The sequence below is a fragment of the Delphinapterus leucas genome, chromosome 10 (genome assembly GCF_059928025.1).
Source record: "Delphinapterus leucas isolate spDelLeu-1000000601 "Yukka" chromosome 10, BTC_Dleu_Yukka2, whole genome shotgun sequence".
NCBI classification, from domain to species: Eukaryota; Metazoa; Chordata; class Mammalia; order Artiodactyla; family Monodontidae; genus Delphinapterus; species Delphinapterus leucas.
This window is the reverse complement of record NC_143138.1, coordinates 64,468,198-64,485,531: the sequence shown is the minus strand read 5'-3', so window position 1 is coordinate 64,485,531 and position 17,334 is coordinate 64,468,198. Positions and strand designations below refer to the sequence as shown.

At 50.2% G+C, this 17,334-nt stretch overlaps 1 protein-coding gene across 9 annotated transcripts in view; it reads left to right on the top strand.

The window, feature by feature from the left end:
• Positions 1 to 17,334, top strand: part of KIF9 (kinesin family member 9) — a 53,522-nt gene that overhangs the window by 21,127 nt on the left and 15,061 nt on the right. For 5 of the 9 annotated variants that reach the window (XM_022573301.3, XM_089918090.1, XM_022573300.3 and 2 more), the window contains 10 exons: positions 537 to 614; positions 5,980 to 6,048; positions 6,887 to 6,991; positions 8,584 to 8,639; positions 9,421 to 9,511; positions 9,998 to 10,131; positions 11,692 to 11,883; positions 13,050 to 13,264; positions 16,263 to 16,439; positions 16,868 to 16,983. In XM_022573301.3, coding sequence (XP_022429009.1) covers positions 537 to 614; positions 5,980 to 6,048; positions 6,887 to 6,991; positions 8,584 to 8,639; positions 9,421 to 9,511; positions 9,998 to 10,131; positions 11,692 to 11,883; positions 13,050 to 13,264; positions 16,263 to 16,439; positions 16,868 to 16,983 — 1,233 coding nt within the window. The other 4 variants (XM_089918092.1, XM_089918087.1, XM_089918091.1 and 1 more) reach the window with 3 other exon arrangements.

Here is a 17,334-nt window from a genome sequence, read left to right as displayed (position 1 = left end):
TTTACAGAGAAGTTACAAGACCTGTCTGAGGTTGTGCAGTCAGTTGGTCGGTGGCAGATCTCTTAACTACTAGGCAAGACTGTCCAATGGAAGAGCCCTTTCAGGCCTTCCTCAGGCTACTTCTTGGTTACCCATCCCCCCTCCAAGTCGGCTTCCCTGTTTCAGGGCTCCGAGTCAGCCCAGCACAGTATGAGGCTGGGATGTCAGGGCTCACTGGCAGCTCATGTGCCACTGGCTGCTCCTCACTGCCACGGAGCAGCCCTCCACTCCTCATGGAACATCAGCACAGTGGGGCTGTTTCCCAAGTGCCCGCTTCTGTGGCCACCCCATGGGCCCCCAGCCATAATTACCTCTGGCTGGCTGTGTGCCCAGAGGGACTCGGGCAGGACCCCCAGACGTCACTCCATGGGCCCATGGAGCATTCCTCTCTGCAGGGAGACTTGTTTTCTAGTGGAATCCTTTAACCTGTTTTGCACATATCTCTACTCACAAGTAATTGACCAAGAACATAGAGGTCTGTCTGATCTGTTTTTCAGCTGTCTTCACTGCGGTTTGCCAGCAGGATGAAGCTGGTCACCACTGAGCCTGCCATCAACGAAAAGTATGACGCTGAGGTACTAAGGGGCTTGTAGGCAGGTATCTCGCTGTGGGGAAGGTGTATGGGTTTGCTGCCTGGGTCACAAAAGCCTGGCTTCCCTTCCTGCCTTGACCAAAGATACGCATGTGATCCTGGGTCAGTCCCTTTCTGCTCTGGGATAGGCCAGTGTTTAGAGTCCCTTGGGGGCTGCCACAAAGGTGAAAGGGCTAGGTCAGGCCCCCCACCCAATTCATATGTGGGGCTTCAAGGCCTCTGAGTACCCCTGGGCTTCTGCATGAGAGTCCTTAGAGCTAATTGTTTCTGAGCTAAATCAGTGTAGACCATCTCTCAGACTCATCTGGTTAGGTCACTACAGAACCTCTTTCTTCCCAGCCTGAGCGATCCCTCTCAGCAAACAGCTGACCAATCAGAAGAATGATCAGCCTCACCATTAGCCAGGGAAATGCAAGTTAAAACCTTAGCGGAATTCCACCCTCAGACTAGCAAAAATTAGAAATTTTCTGACAATGTAGAAACAATGGTGAGTATGTGCAGAAACAGCAATGCTTATTTACTTCTGGTCTAAGTGTAATGGACAACCACTTTGGAGAGCATTTTGGCAACATCTAGTAAAGTAAAAACACATTTACCAATAATTTGGTTTTCCTTTAAGATGCTTATGCAATCGTAGTTACTGGAGACAGGAGCATATAAACCCATGACAAACCAGCTAAACTTTCTAGATTCTAAATCCTGAAGGAAAGTAACAGTCCGGGGGCTCTGTGGATCTAACCCATGGTTTGGAGGTTGAGGAGGAAGTAGAGCTTAGAGCAGTGGTTCTCAAAACTTGAGTGGGTATCAGAATCACCCTGCGGGCTCATTGAACAACAGGTCACTGCACCAGTTCCCAGAGTGTCTGATTCCATCGGTCTGGGGTGGGGACTGAGGATTCAAATTTCTCATGAGTATCCCCGGTGCTGCTGCTGCTGCTGTTCTGGGACCACACTTGGAGAATGACGGGCACAGTAGTTAAGAGCGCTGGCCCCTGCGTTGGGCTATCCTGGTTCAGCAGCCTGCCCTTTCCTTCGTCAGCTGTATAACCTCAGCGAGATACCTATTCTTTCTAAGGCAGGAGTAACAGAGTTCACTCTCAAAGAGATGTGAAGAACAAGATAATGCGTAGGAATCTTTTAGCACAGTGCTGTCATGGAGTAAATGCTCAGGAAATGTTAGCTAGCACTATAGTCAACTTCTGCAGACCAGCAGTATCACTTCTAGGTATATAGTCTAGCAGCATTCTCACATATGCACATAAAGAGACTTATAGAAGATGGTGCTGCACTGCTTGTTGTAATGGTGAAAAGTTAGGAACATGATGAATAGCCTTTAACAGAAGAGTAGCTAAGTAGGTTGCACAGGGAGGGAGTCAGTGAGCTGCGAGCATGGATAATCTCTAGTGAGAAAACAACTTGGGGATTGAATGGTGGCATCTCTCATTTATACCAAGTATAAGAACATACAAAGCAATGCTGATCATCATTAGTGGATAGATGTGTGTACAAAGAAAAAATGTATGGGAGTGAAAAGACCAAACTGAGCAGAGGTTCCTTCTGGATGTCAGGGTGGGGAATGGATTTGGAGTGGGGTAGCCAGGGGCTTCACATTTATCTGAAATGTTTTATTTCTTAAAAAAACAAAAACAAAAACACCTGAAGCCAATATGGTGGCATGCTGTTAAAGTCAGATTTTAGGGTGGTCTTCCCAAGGTTTCATGGCATTATTTTCTATGCTTTTCTGTAGCTTGGAGCTTTTCTTATTTATTTTTCTTATTTTCTTATTTGGTGCTCTCTTAGCTTAGGACTACCACATTACCCCCTGTGAACCTGGCTGAGTGGGCGTTGCACCTGGTAGCAAGGACTTTCATTTTAATGTAATTCCTATTCTGAAATCTGCACTGTTGTTCCTGGACAGCCAAGTTGCCATGTCACCAAATGCAAATGTGTTTATAATCTTTATGATAAACATTTTCCTTTATATGTATGAGTTCTCGAGAGAGACCTGGAAAATTATTTTGGCTGTTGCCTTTCCTAGACTGTAGCCAGTATTCCCAGGTTGTTTCCAGCACCACTTTCAGTACTGATACCTGTTTTCAAGGGGGTGGAATAGCTTCTGTAGAGTTTCCTTGGTTGGTGGGGCTGGCTGGAAGGTGGGAGATTGAGTTCCTGATCCACCTCTGCTACCAGCTCTCTGTGGTGAGTTGCTCAGGCTCTGAGCCTCAGGATCTGTGAACTAGGAGGTTGGACTGATGACTTCCAGCAACCCTCCCACTATGTCATTCTGTGATTCTGTGAGGTGGTGTAAGGGTTGTGAGCCACGGGCATAAACAGACAGCAGAGAGACTTGGGGTACCCTACTCTGCCAAGAGGAAGCACAGCTGCACGCTGCCGTGGGGTCAAAATAGGGAAACTTCTTAGGCTGATAGCTGCTCACAGCCTGGCGTGGACTTAAGCAGAACTCTCTGAATTATCCTCATTACATTTATGATGGAAACACCTAACCAGCAAGGAGCTTACATGGGTCTGTGCTGTCTCTGAGGCATTTTTCTTCCATCCAGAAAATGCCCCTGTTTCTTATAAGGGAGTTGGTCAGCCAGGAGGTGCTGTCAAACCCTATTCTGTGGAGTCTTCTGCTTCAGCCCTATTTCCAAGCAGCTTCTTTCCAGTCAGTAGAAGAGGGCAAGTTAGAGGCCTCTAAGCCTGACAGGCAGTAGGAGAAGTGGCTTCCATACTCTCAGGGTGCAGCATAGAGGCTGGTGACCCATGGGAGCAGATGGCTCATTTCCACCATCACCAGATTGGCCCAGAGGTCTAACCTGGCTCCTCATGCCACACTGGACAGAGTCATCCAGCTGGAGGTCCCCAGCAGCTCAGCCAGACTTTTCCTAGCTGGGCATAGTGCATTTTCTAGAGCTGAGATCCCTCAGCTGAGAGGAGGGGATGGAGATGAGTAGGGGCCGGCCACCAGTCCTCTCCCGTTCACCTCACAGGGAGTCCACCTGAAGGACCATCTTGAGGATGCCCAGAGGGGCAGAGTCAGAATCTGGACCCTGGTCATGTGTCTTGAGTTCAGGCTTTGTGCCCTGATTTGCCACTGAGCCACCAGGACACCAGGACCCCTTGCTACAGACTGATCACAGCTTTGGTCACCAGTCCTGAGAACCAGCTGTCAGGGGCTCCCTCCAGTGGCCATTTTTTGACAACTAAAGGAAGCCCTCTTGTTCACAGTGAAGGTTCTCAGCATGAAGTCCCTTGTGCTTCTTATATGAAAAACACTAGGACAGTATCTATCAAATGTAAAATGACTAAGCAATTCTGCTTCTAGAAATGTATCATTTATTCACTCAGCTAAAATTTCTGGAGTACTTACTATGTGCCAGGCACTTTTTGAAGCACTTGGGACGTATCAGTGTACCAACAGAAACACAAATCTCTGTCTTTGAAGAGCTGACAGTCGGCTGGGGGTGGGAGAGATAGATATACTAAACATAAGAAATCAGTCATTTCTAGATTTGCTATTTAAGACAACATGGATGCACCTAGAGGACATTATGCTAAGTGAAATAAGCCAGACACAGAAAGAAAAATACTGCATGATCTCATTTATATGTGGAACCTAACAAAGTCAAATTCGTAGAAGCAGAAAGTAGAGCAGTGATTACCAGGAGTGGGGTGGGGGCAGGCTGAAAAATGGGGAGATGTTGGTCAAAGGGTACATATTTTTAGTTCTAAGATGAATTAGTTCTGGGGACCTAATGTACTGCATGGTGACTATAATTAATAGTAGTGTGTTGTGTACTGAAAATTTGCTAGGAAAGTAGATCTCAGATGCTCATACCACACACACAAAAGACGGTAACTAGTGGATATGTTAATTAGCTTGAGTGTAGTAATCATTTCACTGTGTACATGTATATCAAAATATCATGTTGGGGCTTCCCTGGTGGCGCAATGGTTGAGAGTCCACCTGCCGATGCAGGGGACACGGGTTCGGGCCCCGGTCTGGGAAGATCCCACATGCTGTGAAGCGGCTGGGCCTGTGAGCCATGGCCGCTGAGCCTGCACATCCAGAGCCTGTGCTCTGCAATGGGAGAGGCCACAACAGCGAGAGGCCTGCGTACCGCAAAAAAAAAACCAAAAACATCATGTTGTACACCTTAAATATATATAATTTTTCTTAAAACCAAAATAGGTAAGTTGTAGAGCTTCACTGTCCAATACAGTAGCCACTACTCACATGTGGCTACTGAAATCAGTAAAAAAAAATTTTTTTTTTGGCTGTGCTACACGGCATGCGGGATCCTAATTCCCCAACCAGGGATCGAACTCGTGCCCACTGCAGTGGAAGTGCGGAGTCTTAACCACTGGACCACCAGGGAAGTCCCCTGAAATCAGTAAAATTAAATAAAATTAAAATTTCACTTCCTTGGTCCCACCAGTCACATTTTAAGTGTTCAATAGCTTTATGTGGCTTGCAGCACAAACACAGAACATTTTCATCATTACAGCAAGTTCTATTAGACAACACTGCTCTAGGGTATGTTCTATGAAAGAAAAGTAGAGCAAGATTTTTAAAAAGAGTGGTGTGAGGGTGGGGAGGGGATTGCAGTTTTACATGAGGTGATAGAGATGCGCCTAATTTAGAAGCTTTTGAACAAAGACTTGAGGGAGGTGAGCCATGGAAATACCTGGGAGAAGAGTGTCCCAGGCAGAGGGGACAGACTGCAGAGGCAGGAATGTGCCCATTTGGTGGGAATGGAGTGAGCAGGAGGAAAAGAGGAGGAAAGAAGTAATGGGACAGATCACATAGAGCTCATACATCACTGTGTTCTCGTACACAAAGATGTAAGTGCAAAGATGTTTTGCAGCATTTTTTGTAGCAGCAATAAATTGGAGGTGGCATACCTGATTATCAGTGGGGAATGGTAATGCTTTGTGTAGTGGTTGGGAAGGATGAGGGTCAATGCATCCTGGAGGCATGGGCTGCACTGAGAGGGCCATTACCCTGTTGGACTGGAGCTCCTGGGAGTCAGGGTTTGAGGTGGCCCTAGGGGTGCCTGTGCTCACTCTGTTCTCAGTCTCCTCTGCAGGAAGAGGCAGAGGCCAGAGGACTGCTGAGACCCCCTCAAGCCCTAAAGTTACCCAGTTGGGGAAAAGTCACTAGTGGGGAGGGAATCATCCAGATGCTGAGATCACACCCCATGGATTACCTGGAAGAGCCAGGATGTCCAGGCACGGGTGGGGAATTATAGGCTTGATATGGAAGAGGCAGGGTGGCTTCTCTGACTGTCCTCCCTGCTTTCCCCCTCACCCCACCCCCCACCCCACAATATGTTTCCCTGGCAGCGAATGGTCAAGAACCTGGAGAAGGAGGTGGCACTGCTCAAGCAGGAACTAGCCATCCATGACAGCCTGGTAAGGGGCTAGAGGTGGTGGTGGGGCATGGTTGCCAGAATGCTAGAGGGACTAGGGTCAGGGTACAAGGTGGGCAGAAGGGCTAGGTTGGGAGGGGGCAAAGGGTCAGGGCAGGGATGCTGGATGAGCAGAGCCAGTTCGGTGGGCAGAGGGACTGGGTGGACAGGGGGCCAGATGCGTCAGGGGCCAAGTAGAGAGACTCCAGGGTGGGGCAGAAGTGCTGGGGGACCAGGAATGTCTGGTAGGCAGGGACACTGGACAAACAAGAAGATGTGGACAGGGGTGTCAGATGGTCAGGCAGTAGGCGGGGGGGATGAGGGGCAGGGGCCAGAGGCCTGGCAGGGGTACAGGGGCAGACAGCATGATGGGTCAAGGTCAGGAGAGGTGGCCCCTGACCAAGGCTGGATGGTCAGGTGGGGACAGCAGCAGGGAGCCATGAAGGTAGGGGGCGGGGGCAGGAGTCCTCCAGTAGCCTGTCTGAGCTAATGCTCATGGTCCAGAGGAGCCTCAAGGCAGAGGCTGCCCCCTCCCTCCTGTGGCCCTCATCCTACAGAGTCTGCTGAGACTCAGTCAGCAGAACCCCCTTGTTTGGAGTAGCAGGCCCCCTGTTGGGCAGCCTTTCCTTCCCCGCCCTACCTGGTTGTCCCTTGATGACCTGAACACCTGGCCTGTGAGTCAGGCCCTCCTTGCCAGGACGTGGTGATGAAGGGAATGGAGCTGGCTTGGGCGGCCAGGGTCTGTGCCCAACCTCCCCACTATGGTTCTCAGAATGGTCCCTGCCACCCCGCTTGGGCTTGGGTGCTTGGAGCTTAACAATATGTTCCTTTTCTCCTCCAAGGCCAACCGTACCCTTGTTAACTATGACCCCATGGATGAAATTCAAATTGCCGAGATCAACTCCCAGGTGCGGAGGTACCTGGAGGGAACGCTGGACGAGATTGACGTAAGGAGCCCCTCAGGACCACCGTGTCCAGCTGGCCCGGGCCTCCATCTCCTGGCCACACCCCGATGCGTGCTGTGCTAGCCTTGGAACCTCACACTGAGAGGGTACAGGGGGTGTAGGGTAGGTGGTGCTGGACTCCTGGCCTCAGGGCCCTTTAGCCCACCTCAGGGCCTTGGCATCCATGTTTAGGGTTGCAGCGCTGTGGGTGACCCACAGAGTGGCTGACAGCCTTAAACAGCCTTGAATACACAGGAGGTGGTCCATCGCTGGGGGCACAAGTGTGGACCCTGGAGCTAGGCTACCCTGGATCAAATCTCAGCTCAGCTATCTCCTTGCTGAGTGACCTCAGGAAAATGCTCAAGCTTGTGTACTCTGGTGGCCTCACCTGTACGGTGTGGTGGGGAGGGAAACTGAGCTGGGATGAACTGAGATGCAGCACCTCAGGGGCTTCACTGTGCCAGGCAGAGTGAGGGCATTAAAGGATGATGGTCATGCTGGTTGTCTACAAGGCAGACCCCCCAGGGCCCGTGCTGGAGTGGGCCAAGGAGGAGGAGACAGCAGCCACACAGGGAAAGATGCATTGTTTTTATAGCACAGGCTGGCAGACCTCTCATCAGGGAGCTCATGGGCAGAAGCTCGCCCGACCTGTTACTGTGAGCAGCTGCCAGAGGCAAGCCTGGGACAACTGAGAGGCAGGCTGCTCTGGTCTTCCTAGTAAGGGCAGCCCCAGACTGACCAGGGCGTCAAGGGTAATGCTGGTGGGCTATAGGCCCAAGAGGGAGGCTGGTGGCCTTCCTCCAGCCACAGGTGAGTGTGTCTGTGCCCACACAGAAAGGTTCGTAATGGAACCTTTTGGAAGCAGGAGAGAGCTGAGGACAATAAATTGTATTTAAATGTTTTCTTAGTATTCTCAAGAACTAGAGTCATTTTAATTTTATAGAGGTCTTCACTCAGAAAAGGTGATTATTATAGTCGCAGTAAATAGTTTTAAAACTACTAATCAGGTGTTTCTCTGTTCTTGAGGAGGGCTGGACTGCCGCTTTCCTGAGAGGGTGCTGGCAGATGTCCAATTCTTTTTTTGTTGTTGTTGTTGCTTTTATTTTTCGCTGCGTTGGGTCTTTGTTGCTGCACACAGGCTTTCTCTAGTTGCGGTGAGCGGGGGCTGCTCTTCATCATGGTGTGCGGGCTTCTCACTGCGGTGGCTTCTCTTGTTGAGGAGCACGGGCTCTAGGCGCGTGGGCTTCAGCAGTTGTGGTTCGCAGGCTCTAGAGTGCAGGCTCAGTAGTTGTGGCACACAGGCTTCAATAGTTGTGGCTCGCAGGCTCTAGAGTGCAGGCTCAGTAGTTGTGGCACACAGGCCTAGTTGCTCTGTGGCATGTGGGATCTTCCTGGACCAGGGATCAAACCCGTGTCCCCTGCATTGGCAGGCAGATTCTTAACCGCTGTGCTACCAGGGAAGTCCCAGATGTCCCATTCTTGAGACAGATGGTCCACGGGTTAGCCAAGGGGTCCTGGTTTCTCTACTAACACAGACACAGCCTTGGTCCCGTGGTGCCCTTGGTCTAACCTCTGCCTTGTTCTCTTCCCTCCAGATAATCAACCTCAGACAGATCCAGGAGGTGTTCAACCAGTTCCGGGTGGTTCTGAGGTAAGGGGCCCACCCCATCCACCCCACTGCTACGTCAGGCTGCCATTTTCATTTCCCATGGTATGGATGCCGGTCTCCAAGTGCACTGCCTTCTCTTTGGTGTGTGAGGAGCCAGATCAGAGGCCTCTGGGTATGGCAGGCCCTGGGTGTCCCCGACAGCCTCTGCCCCTGAGCTCTTATATCCTCCTGCCCTTCCCTTCCCCTGGGGGATGTGGGGAGGACAACCCTCCATTCAAGGGCTACTCAGAGACGAGGTGGTCCCTGGTTTCCTGAGTTTATTAATTGGACAGGAGGTCCTTATGGAGTGCCAGCCCTGAAGATGGCCGGAGCAGGACACTTTGATACTCCCCACACCCGCCTCCCCACCTCAGGAGGGATTTGTGGTTTATTTGGGTACAGACATACCTGTAGCCTGACTGCCTGATGCTGGATGGTATCACAGAAGCTGGGTATGTGATTTTGAAGGGCCTGTTAGAGACAGACAGGTGGGGAAGCATGGTGCCGAGGTAGGCTTACAGTCCTTGTTAAAGGTCATCTTAGAGCAGTTGTGCTTGGCACATAAGATGGCCCCTGCAGATTTGGGGGCTGGACAATGGGTACACGCACTGGGGAGTGGAGAGCAGGGGAATGAGCGTTTTTGGTCTGGTCTGGTTCATGATGAGGATGTGGCTCTGCCGCAGGGGCCACACACAAACAACTTCTAACTCCAGTAGTTGGTGCTTGCCCCAGTGGGTTCAGCATGGCCCCAGCTGTGATGGGTTCTTTCACTCTCTCTCCCAAGCCAACAGGAACAGGAAGTGGAATCCACTTTGCGCCGGAAGTACACCCTCATAGACAAGAATGACTTCGCAGCCATCTCTGCTGTCCAGAAGGTAAGCACAATTGCCTCTTGCCGACAAGACTCACATCAGATTTTTCCATCCCCAGATCTTTCCAGAGACAGTGAGTGTCTTGCATTAAAGCAGATCTAGGGTTGTGACAGATAAAGGTAACACCAGCATGAGCATGGGGTGACCCAGGCAGGAGTAAACCGCATATGAGTTCAAAATGTCCTCCATAAAATGGAGATGTGGCTAGTAGTAAACAAGACCAATTCCCAGAGTTAGGTTGGAAACGGGCCCCAAGAGCCTCAGCGTATGGAATGAGACACCAGACCATGAGAGGAGTTGATGTAGGAAGTGGACATTGGGTAGGGTGGTCAAAGACAGCTCTGCTGGGGAAAGCCTGAAGTGACATCAGCAGGAGCCACATCTCGGTGTGTGGGATGAACATGTCCACCTTTGGTCCATATACACCTGGTTCCCCAGGGAGCCTGAACCCTTAATCTAACCACAGACCTGCAACTGGCCTCTGTCCAGGCAGGGCTCGTGGATGATGACGGCCACCTAGTGGGCGAGCCTGATGGACAAGGCTTCGGACTCGGAGTCGCCCCTTTCTCTACCAGACCCGGGAAGAAATCCAAGTCCAAGAAGATGTTCAAAGAGCAGCTCAGGTGAGTGACCTTCCTGCTGCTCCAGCTGATCAGCACCTGGCCCTCCTTGGCTGGCGAAAGGGAGGACATAAGCTGTCCCTCCCTTCCCCCGGTATCTTAGTTATGGGGTGGTCACAATGGATACCTCTCCTGCCAATACTAGCAGCATCTGTGGGGCCCAGGCTGGGGCTGGTCACCTGTCATCCTCACAGCAGTTCCACGAGGTGGGAGTTCATGTCTCCATTTTAACTAATGAGGAAACCAAGGCTCAGAGAGGGGAATTCATTCCAAGGTCACATTGCTAAGGTGTGGTAGAGTGGAAGTGAGAAGCCAGGCTGGCACTCGCCCTCCGGTACTTCATGTGGAAACCCAGCTCCCACCACCAGGTTCCTTCTGTGACCCGGCTAATTGGCACCCACATCACCTAAAAACTCCAGCTCACCTTTCAGGCAAGACTCGTTTGTAGATGCAGGGTGTCAAGGTTCCCTTAATGAACCAGCCTTCCTGGGAAGTGCTGTGTCATGGTGGACAAAGCACACGCTCTGGAGGTAACGCCTGGGCTCACCTCCCTGCTCAGTAGTTCTTTCACCCACGGGGGTCACCCCAGTGAGGTGTAAGAGCCTCTCTGCCTCTGTTTCCTCATCCCTAAAATGGGTATAATAATAATAATAGCATCAGTCACTGGGGTGGTTTTGAGGATAAGTGAGTAAATGCAATCCCTGTCCCTGGAAGACCTCAATACAAATATGTTGTTACCATTATCACTTGTAAAAGGACACGGGCCAGAGCTGATTGTAGAAAACTGTCACATGCAGTACTGGAGTTGGCTAGGAGGATGCCCTGGCCTCCTCCTGCCTCTTCAGGAAGGGAGGTCACACCCCCACCCTCTCTGTTCTGCCGTTGGGTAATTAGTGCAGTAACAAATGGATCGAGGCTTGGTTCCCCCAAGCCACACCTGTTGCAAGAAGAAGAAAAGAGAAGGAAACAGTGGAAGGAGCCATGTATATCCTCCCTTTAGTTCAGTCCTGCTCACATGTACCTCTCTGGGAGGGAGGACCCCGGGTGCCATCAGTTGGAGAGGGAGGATGGCTACTTTCCGGGGAGCTGGTGTGGGCACTGACAGAGGTGGGAGAGCAAGTCGTGGACTGATCAGAGGAGCGGGTCAGACGTGTCTCTCTTTACTGTTGGTCTGCAGACAGACGCACCCTGGGTGGGGGCTCTGCTACTCCTTCCCAGGGATGCCTGTGTCACTAATACCTCAGCAGCCATGATGCTCCTTAGAGCCTGTGGCCCACCCCAAATGTCCATATGCTTCCAAACTGGAGACTGCCCATTTTTCCCAGGTGTCTCCTGCTGAGACTGCTGGAAGGAGGACTTCTTGTTCTGATAAAAGGGAGAGAAATTCTCTCCTCTTCCTCCCCATCTGCATGGCTTAGGGTTGTACTCTTTGCCCTTTGGCCTGGGTTTATGTTCAAGATAGGAGCTGAGCGGGCTGGGGCTTCTGGTGTATGAGTGCTGAGCAAGATTACTCCCCTCAGCATCAGAGACTGAGCCTTGGGTCTCCCTGCCTTCTCCTTCCAGCTCCTTGGCAAGAAAGGAGGGCGCCAGCAGCCCTGTGAGTGGCAAGGACTTGGATGCTTCCACCTCCAAGACCCAGTTGACCCCATCCTCCAAGGATGGAGATGTCAAAGACATGCTTCTGCAGGACCGGGAGACCTCCAGTATTGAGCCCCTTGCCTCGGAATCCCCAAAGGAGGAATTACGCGCACCCAGGTGACCATCTAACAGTAACTCCTGCACCAGATCATACAAAATCAGCGTATGACAAGGAAAGAGCACCTGCAGATAGAAGAGAAATAAAATGGGGGTAATAGGCAAAGACTAGGAGCACAGTCCAAAAAAGAAGAAATATGATGGCTTATACACGTGCAAAATGGTTCAACCTCAGGAGTCATCCAAGATACACAATTATACACGGAATCATTTTAGACCCTCCAAATAGCAATTATTTGAATAATTAAATTTGCATATTTTGAATAAGTAATATATTCAAAAGATACAAAATTCTCAGGTATGAGATCATTCCTCCAGCCACCCAGTTCCTCTCTGTGGTGAGTCAGTGATTGAGTTTTTAGGAATCTATCCTGAGGAAGTAATTAGAGACGTAGACAAAGATTTATACAAAAAGATTGCGTCATTAATTTAAAAAGCAAAAGAAAAAAATTTTGGTAACACCTTCAATAGTTAACATTAGGGAAAGGGCACTAAGTGAATTATTTTCTCTGCCCTTGAAATGTACAAAGATGTACATGAAGAATTTTTCCCCAGCCTGTGAACACTTCCAAACATTCAGAGAAGTTGGAAGAATTGTATAGTGAACACCCTCTTGATTCTATCATTAATGTTACTATAGTATTTCATCATGTGTGTTTCTCTCCATCCTTCCATCCATCTTTTTTCAAAAAATGGATTTCAAAGTAAGTTGCAGACAATCTACTTTCCCCTGCCCAGCACTTCATCTTATATCTTATTAACTAGAGTTCTCAAAGAGTTTTTAATAGCATGAAAGAATGCTTCTGTGAAAAAAGTAAGATGTAAAATTATACATTTTGCATGACTCCAAATATTAAAACAGTTATCAAAGAAATGAAGGAGATACACCAAAGTGTGGTTGCCAATAGGTAATGAGTGGTATTTTGGGGGTTTTTTTTGGTAACTTTTCCTTACTTTCCTCATTTTCTGCAATAGTCACGTGCCCTTGTGTGCTCAGTAAAACAGAGACGAGAGAATGATTCCTACACAGTTTAGCTCCCATCTGGGGTAGGTGGTGCCTAGGAATTCTGACCTGCTTACTGAAGCCCCAGGGAAGAAAGGTGAAGTGCCCGGTGGCTCCAAGACAGCTGCCCCATTTCTCCCTCCTCCTTCCCCTCCATCTTCAGGCCCAGCACCCCACCCACCAAGCCTGTGGCCTTTGAGGACTTTAAGAACGAACGGGGTAGTGAAATCAACCGCATCTTCAAAGAAAACAAATCCATTTTGAATGAGCGGAGGAAAAGGGCCAGCGAGACCACACAGCGCATCAATGCCATCAAGCGGGAGATCGACATGACCAAGGAGGCACTAAATTTCAACAAGTCACTGCGAGAGAAGCAAGGTAAAGGTGATGGGAAAATAGTTGGGGGACAGTGGGATCTGAGTCATCCTGCTCGGGATGGGGCAGCCTTGGGTACTGGAGGACTGAGTTGGAAGGGGGCCAGCAGGGGATGTTGGGATGCAGGCTTCATCCCTGGGTCATCACTTGGCTCTAGTCAGCCCTGGGGAACCACAGAGTCCTTCCCTGTCAGCTAGCTTCTGCCTGCAAGTCCCCTTTCTTGCATTATCTCAGATCTAAGTGCTGGACCTTCCATCTGATATGTGCTTCTGCCCATGGAGGGACAGAATGTTGGTCTTGTAGACACTTCCCCAGGGAGATGGGTGGCTGGCGACCGCCACAAGGCCCATGGGTCCTGGTGTTGTCTCCTCACTGACCACAGTGGTCTGATTGGGGTAGGGGTGCTGGTCATGAGAAACTGAGGAGGGAATGAGAATGTGGATACCAGGGGCCAAGTGATTCACTGTCACTAAGACCATTCCTCATGCCAACCCCGCAACAAACTGGCCTAGCAAAGTCTTGTCTCTTAAGGCAGGTGGTGTGGGAAGCCCTCAGGCTCAACGAGCAGGGACCCCTGTGTGGGGAGTGGGGAGAGTGCTCACCTGGTTGCCCTGACCTGGTGCCCTTGTCCCAGTGGCAGACACTGCCCATACCTTCAATGGGCACCAAGAACCCTCAAGCTTGAGTAAGCAGAGGACTCATTTGGAAGGGCTGGTCAAGTACAGATTCCTAGGCTGCAATCAGTGGCTCTGACTCAGGAAATCTGGAGCAGGGCCCAGAACCTGCATTTTAATGAGTAACCATCCCAACACTGAGGCTGGTGGTTCAGAGGCCACACTCTTGTTCACAGGCAGGGCACACCACCAGTTACTGGGCTTTCCCTTGCTAAATCGCAACCCTATGCTAGGCCGGCCTTCTTGAATGATCTCACTGATCACCTGGGCATCTCCAGGTGGCACTTGGTTTTCTGCAGGTCAGGGGGATCATCTCACTCACAGAGGTTGCATTTTACTCACTTATTTCTCAGAGGGCAACTTTATTTCCAAATTCTTGGGGCTACTTTGCTCATACCCTATGGACCAAGCATTAACACATTGTACCAGAGGGCAAAGCCCTCCATGGGTTTGGGAAGTAGGGGAAGGTGGGTGATGATGGCTCCAGACATGCCCCCACCCAGAACCTCTAGAGTGAAGGCCTTGCAGGACGAACAAGCACTTCTTTGTGCCTTCTACTTACACCTTTTTTTTTTTTAAATATTTATTTATTTGGTCACACCAGTTTTTAGCTGTGGCAGGTGGGCTCCTTAGTTGCAGCTCCAGGGCTCCTTAGTTGTGGCACGTGGGCTCCTTAGTTGTGGCATGCGAACTCTTAGTTGCAGCATGCATTTGGGATCTAGTTCCCTGACCAGGGATGGAACCCGGGTCCCCTGAATTGGGAGCATGGAGTCTTAACCACTGTGCCACCAGGGAAGTCCCCCCACACCTCCTTTGAATATGCAACCCCTTATTATATATTTACATATTTTAAATAATATATATGCATGCTATGCTGATATATCACTTACTCCTCAATATACCTGAAAATGGACATTTTTAAAGGATGGGTTGAAGAAGAAATAAACAATATTTTAAAATATTTAAACTTTTATCAGTATCAAAAAACATTTTTGCTCTTTCCCCCCGAAAGCAGTTGTTTTCCCATTGGTTGTTAAAATAGCAAGTAAAATACCTTTATCTTAAGGGAACAGATCGAGTAAATTCATTTTTAAAAATATTTTCTAGGTACCTTGACTGACAGCCACTTATCAGCCCAGAACAGTCACTGAATTTGAGACATTAATTAGTCTTTTGTGGAAAAAAAAGAAAAATCATCTTAAGTTCAGCTCTCATAAGTGTTTTCTGTGGAGATAATCAGAGAACCTCTGGGTAGAACAAAAGATGTTGTCACTCCCCATGTCAACAGAGTACTGTAAAGACTCTACTCTGTGACTGACGGATTTGTCTGTATCAAAGTGACCACATCAGGCCCACAGCATGCAAACCAGGTTGCTCTGCACTGAAGGTGAGGGCTACCCTGGACACCACTCCCCCCCCACCCCACTGCAAACACCTTGAATTGGAACCCTTGCCTCTCCATGAATGGTGTCAGTGACACTTAATGTGCCTCACTTCTCCCCTGTAAACATCAGCGGAAGTGCTAATGCTTTCCTCCGGTACCTGGGGACTGCCTCGTGCACCCTGGCCACACACCTCAGTCATAAACAGGACTCACTCTCCAAGGGTCCTCGGGCTGGGTGTTGACATGACGCCTTTGCTGAACTTTCAAGGTGCTGTGAGCAGTAGACAGCCAGGCGAGTGGCTCCACAGATATCGTTTTGTCTTAACCTAACAACCTTTATCAAACTGACAGACCTGAAAAGGTCCATACCAAGAGACAGTGAGTAGAGGAGATGACTAATAGCACAACTGACCCCTCTCCTCCTGGAGCCCTCTGACAGCCATCCGACAAGATGTCTGATGTTCTCTGACAAGAAGGTAGCTGGCGAATGCTGAAATCGTCAAGAAGACAATTTGAAATGTGGGTTTACATCTACTGTTATTAATAAGGAACCCTGCCCAACTGCCTTGTGGTACTAGCCAGTGGCAGCAGCTTGTTTACATAATTTATAAAAAAGGTAAACACCTGTATAATAGAGGTATTTACTGGATATCTTTGGCTAGTGGGGTTTAAGATCAAAATAATCGTGGAACGTGGGCCATCTCTACCCTTTCCTCTGCCTACCCCTCCTGTTTGTCCTAAAAATGCCAGTGTGGTCCTCTGACCTGAGCCCCCTCTCGCTGTGAGACATATCCTAGTAGTCTGGCCTTCTCATGCCTTGTCCACCTCCATGCTGCACCCCAGCCCTTCCCAGGTCCTGTCTTCATGCTTTGCCAGCACTCTCCCCTCTTTCTGACCACCTCAGGTGGGCACCTCATTCCCTACCTCCTCCTTCCCCCTGCAGGCGAGTATGAGAACAAGGGGCTGATGATCATTGATGAGGAGGAATTCCTGCTGATCTTGAAGCTTAAAGACCTCAAGAAGCAGTACCGGACAGAGTATCAGGACCTACAGGACCTCAGGGCTGAGATCCAGTACTGCCAGCACCTGGTGGATCAGTGTCGACATCGCCTGCTCATGGGTGTGCCATTTGGGAAGGTTGGCTGGCCACCTGGGGTTCCAGGAGGCACAGGGCAGGGCTACCGTCTGAGTTCTAGAAGTGGCTTCAGAACTTTTCTCTGGCAGAGGCAGGGGCTGGACAGGACTGTTTTTTGGCTATGCCCTGGGCCATGCGGGATCCTAGTTCCCCTAGTTCCCGCTGCAGGGATCAAAGCCTGCAGTGGAGTCTTAACCACTGGACTGCCAGGGAAGTCCCTGGACGGGGCTTTAGATGTGTGTTTCCAGGATTCTGAGGGCAGGAGATGGAGATGGGAAAGGGTGAGGCCCTGGAGCAGGAAGTGAAGAGAGGGTGAGCTGTGACAAGCACAAGACAGACAGACACACACAGCCTTGACCTGCTTCCTCAGGGACTCCCCACCCTCACAGTGCCATCTCCCTGTCTCCCTGCAGAATTTGACATCTGGTACAATGAGTCCTTCTTTGTCCCTGAGGACCTGCAGGCGGCACTGAAGCCAGGTGGCAGCATCCGGCCAGGCATGATGCCTCTCAGCAGGATTGTGTCTCTGGTGAGTGGCACAGGGCAGGGGTGGGGATGGTGACGAGCACAGGGCAGTGGGCAGTGCCCCTTGTTCTCTGTTCTCTCCACAAGCTTGGCAGTGTAGCGGCTGCTCCCAGCCTCTCCTACAGCTGGCCCAGGCAGGTGGGCAGGTACAGGTCTCTCCCCTGTTATCAAGGATGAGGACACAGAAACCACCACATGCTGCTGCACCCCTTCTTAAGTGGCTCATCTTGCCCTGGTGGCGGTTACAGGGTGTCCGCGATGACACTGGAAAACATGAGGCTGGGGGATTGTGAGCTATCCTGGGTGGAGGTCTGCAGACCCAGCGAGAGGCTGCCCTAATGCCCACCACAGGCCC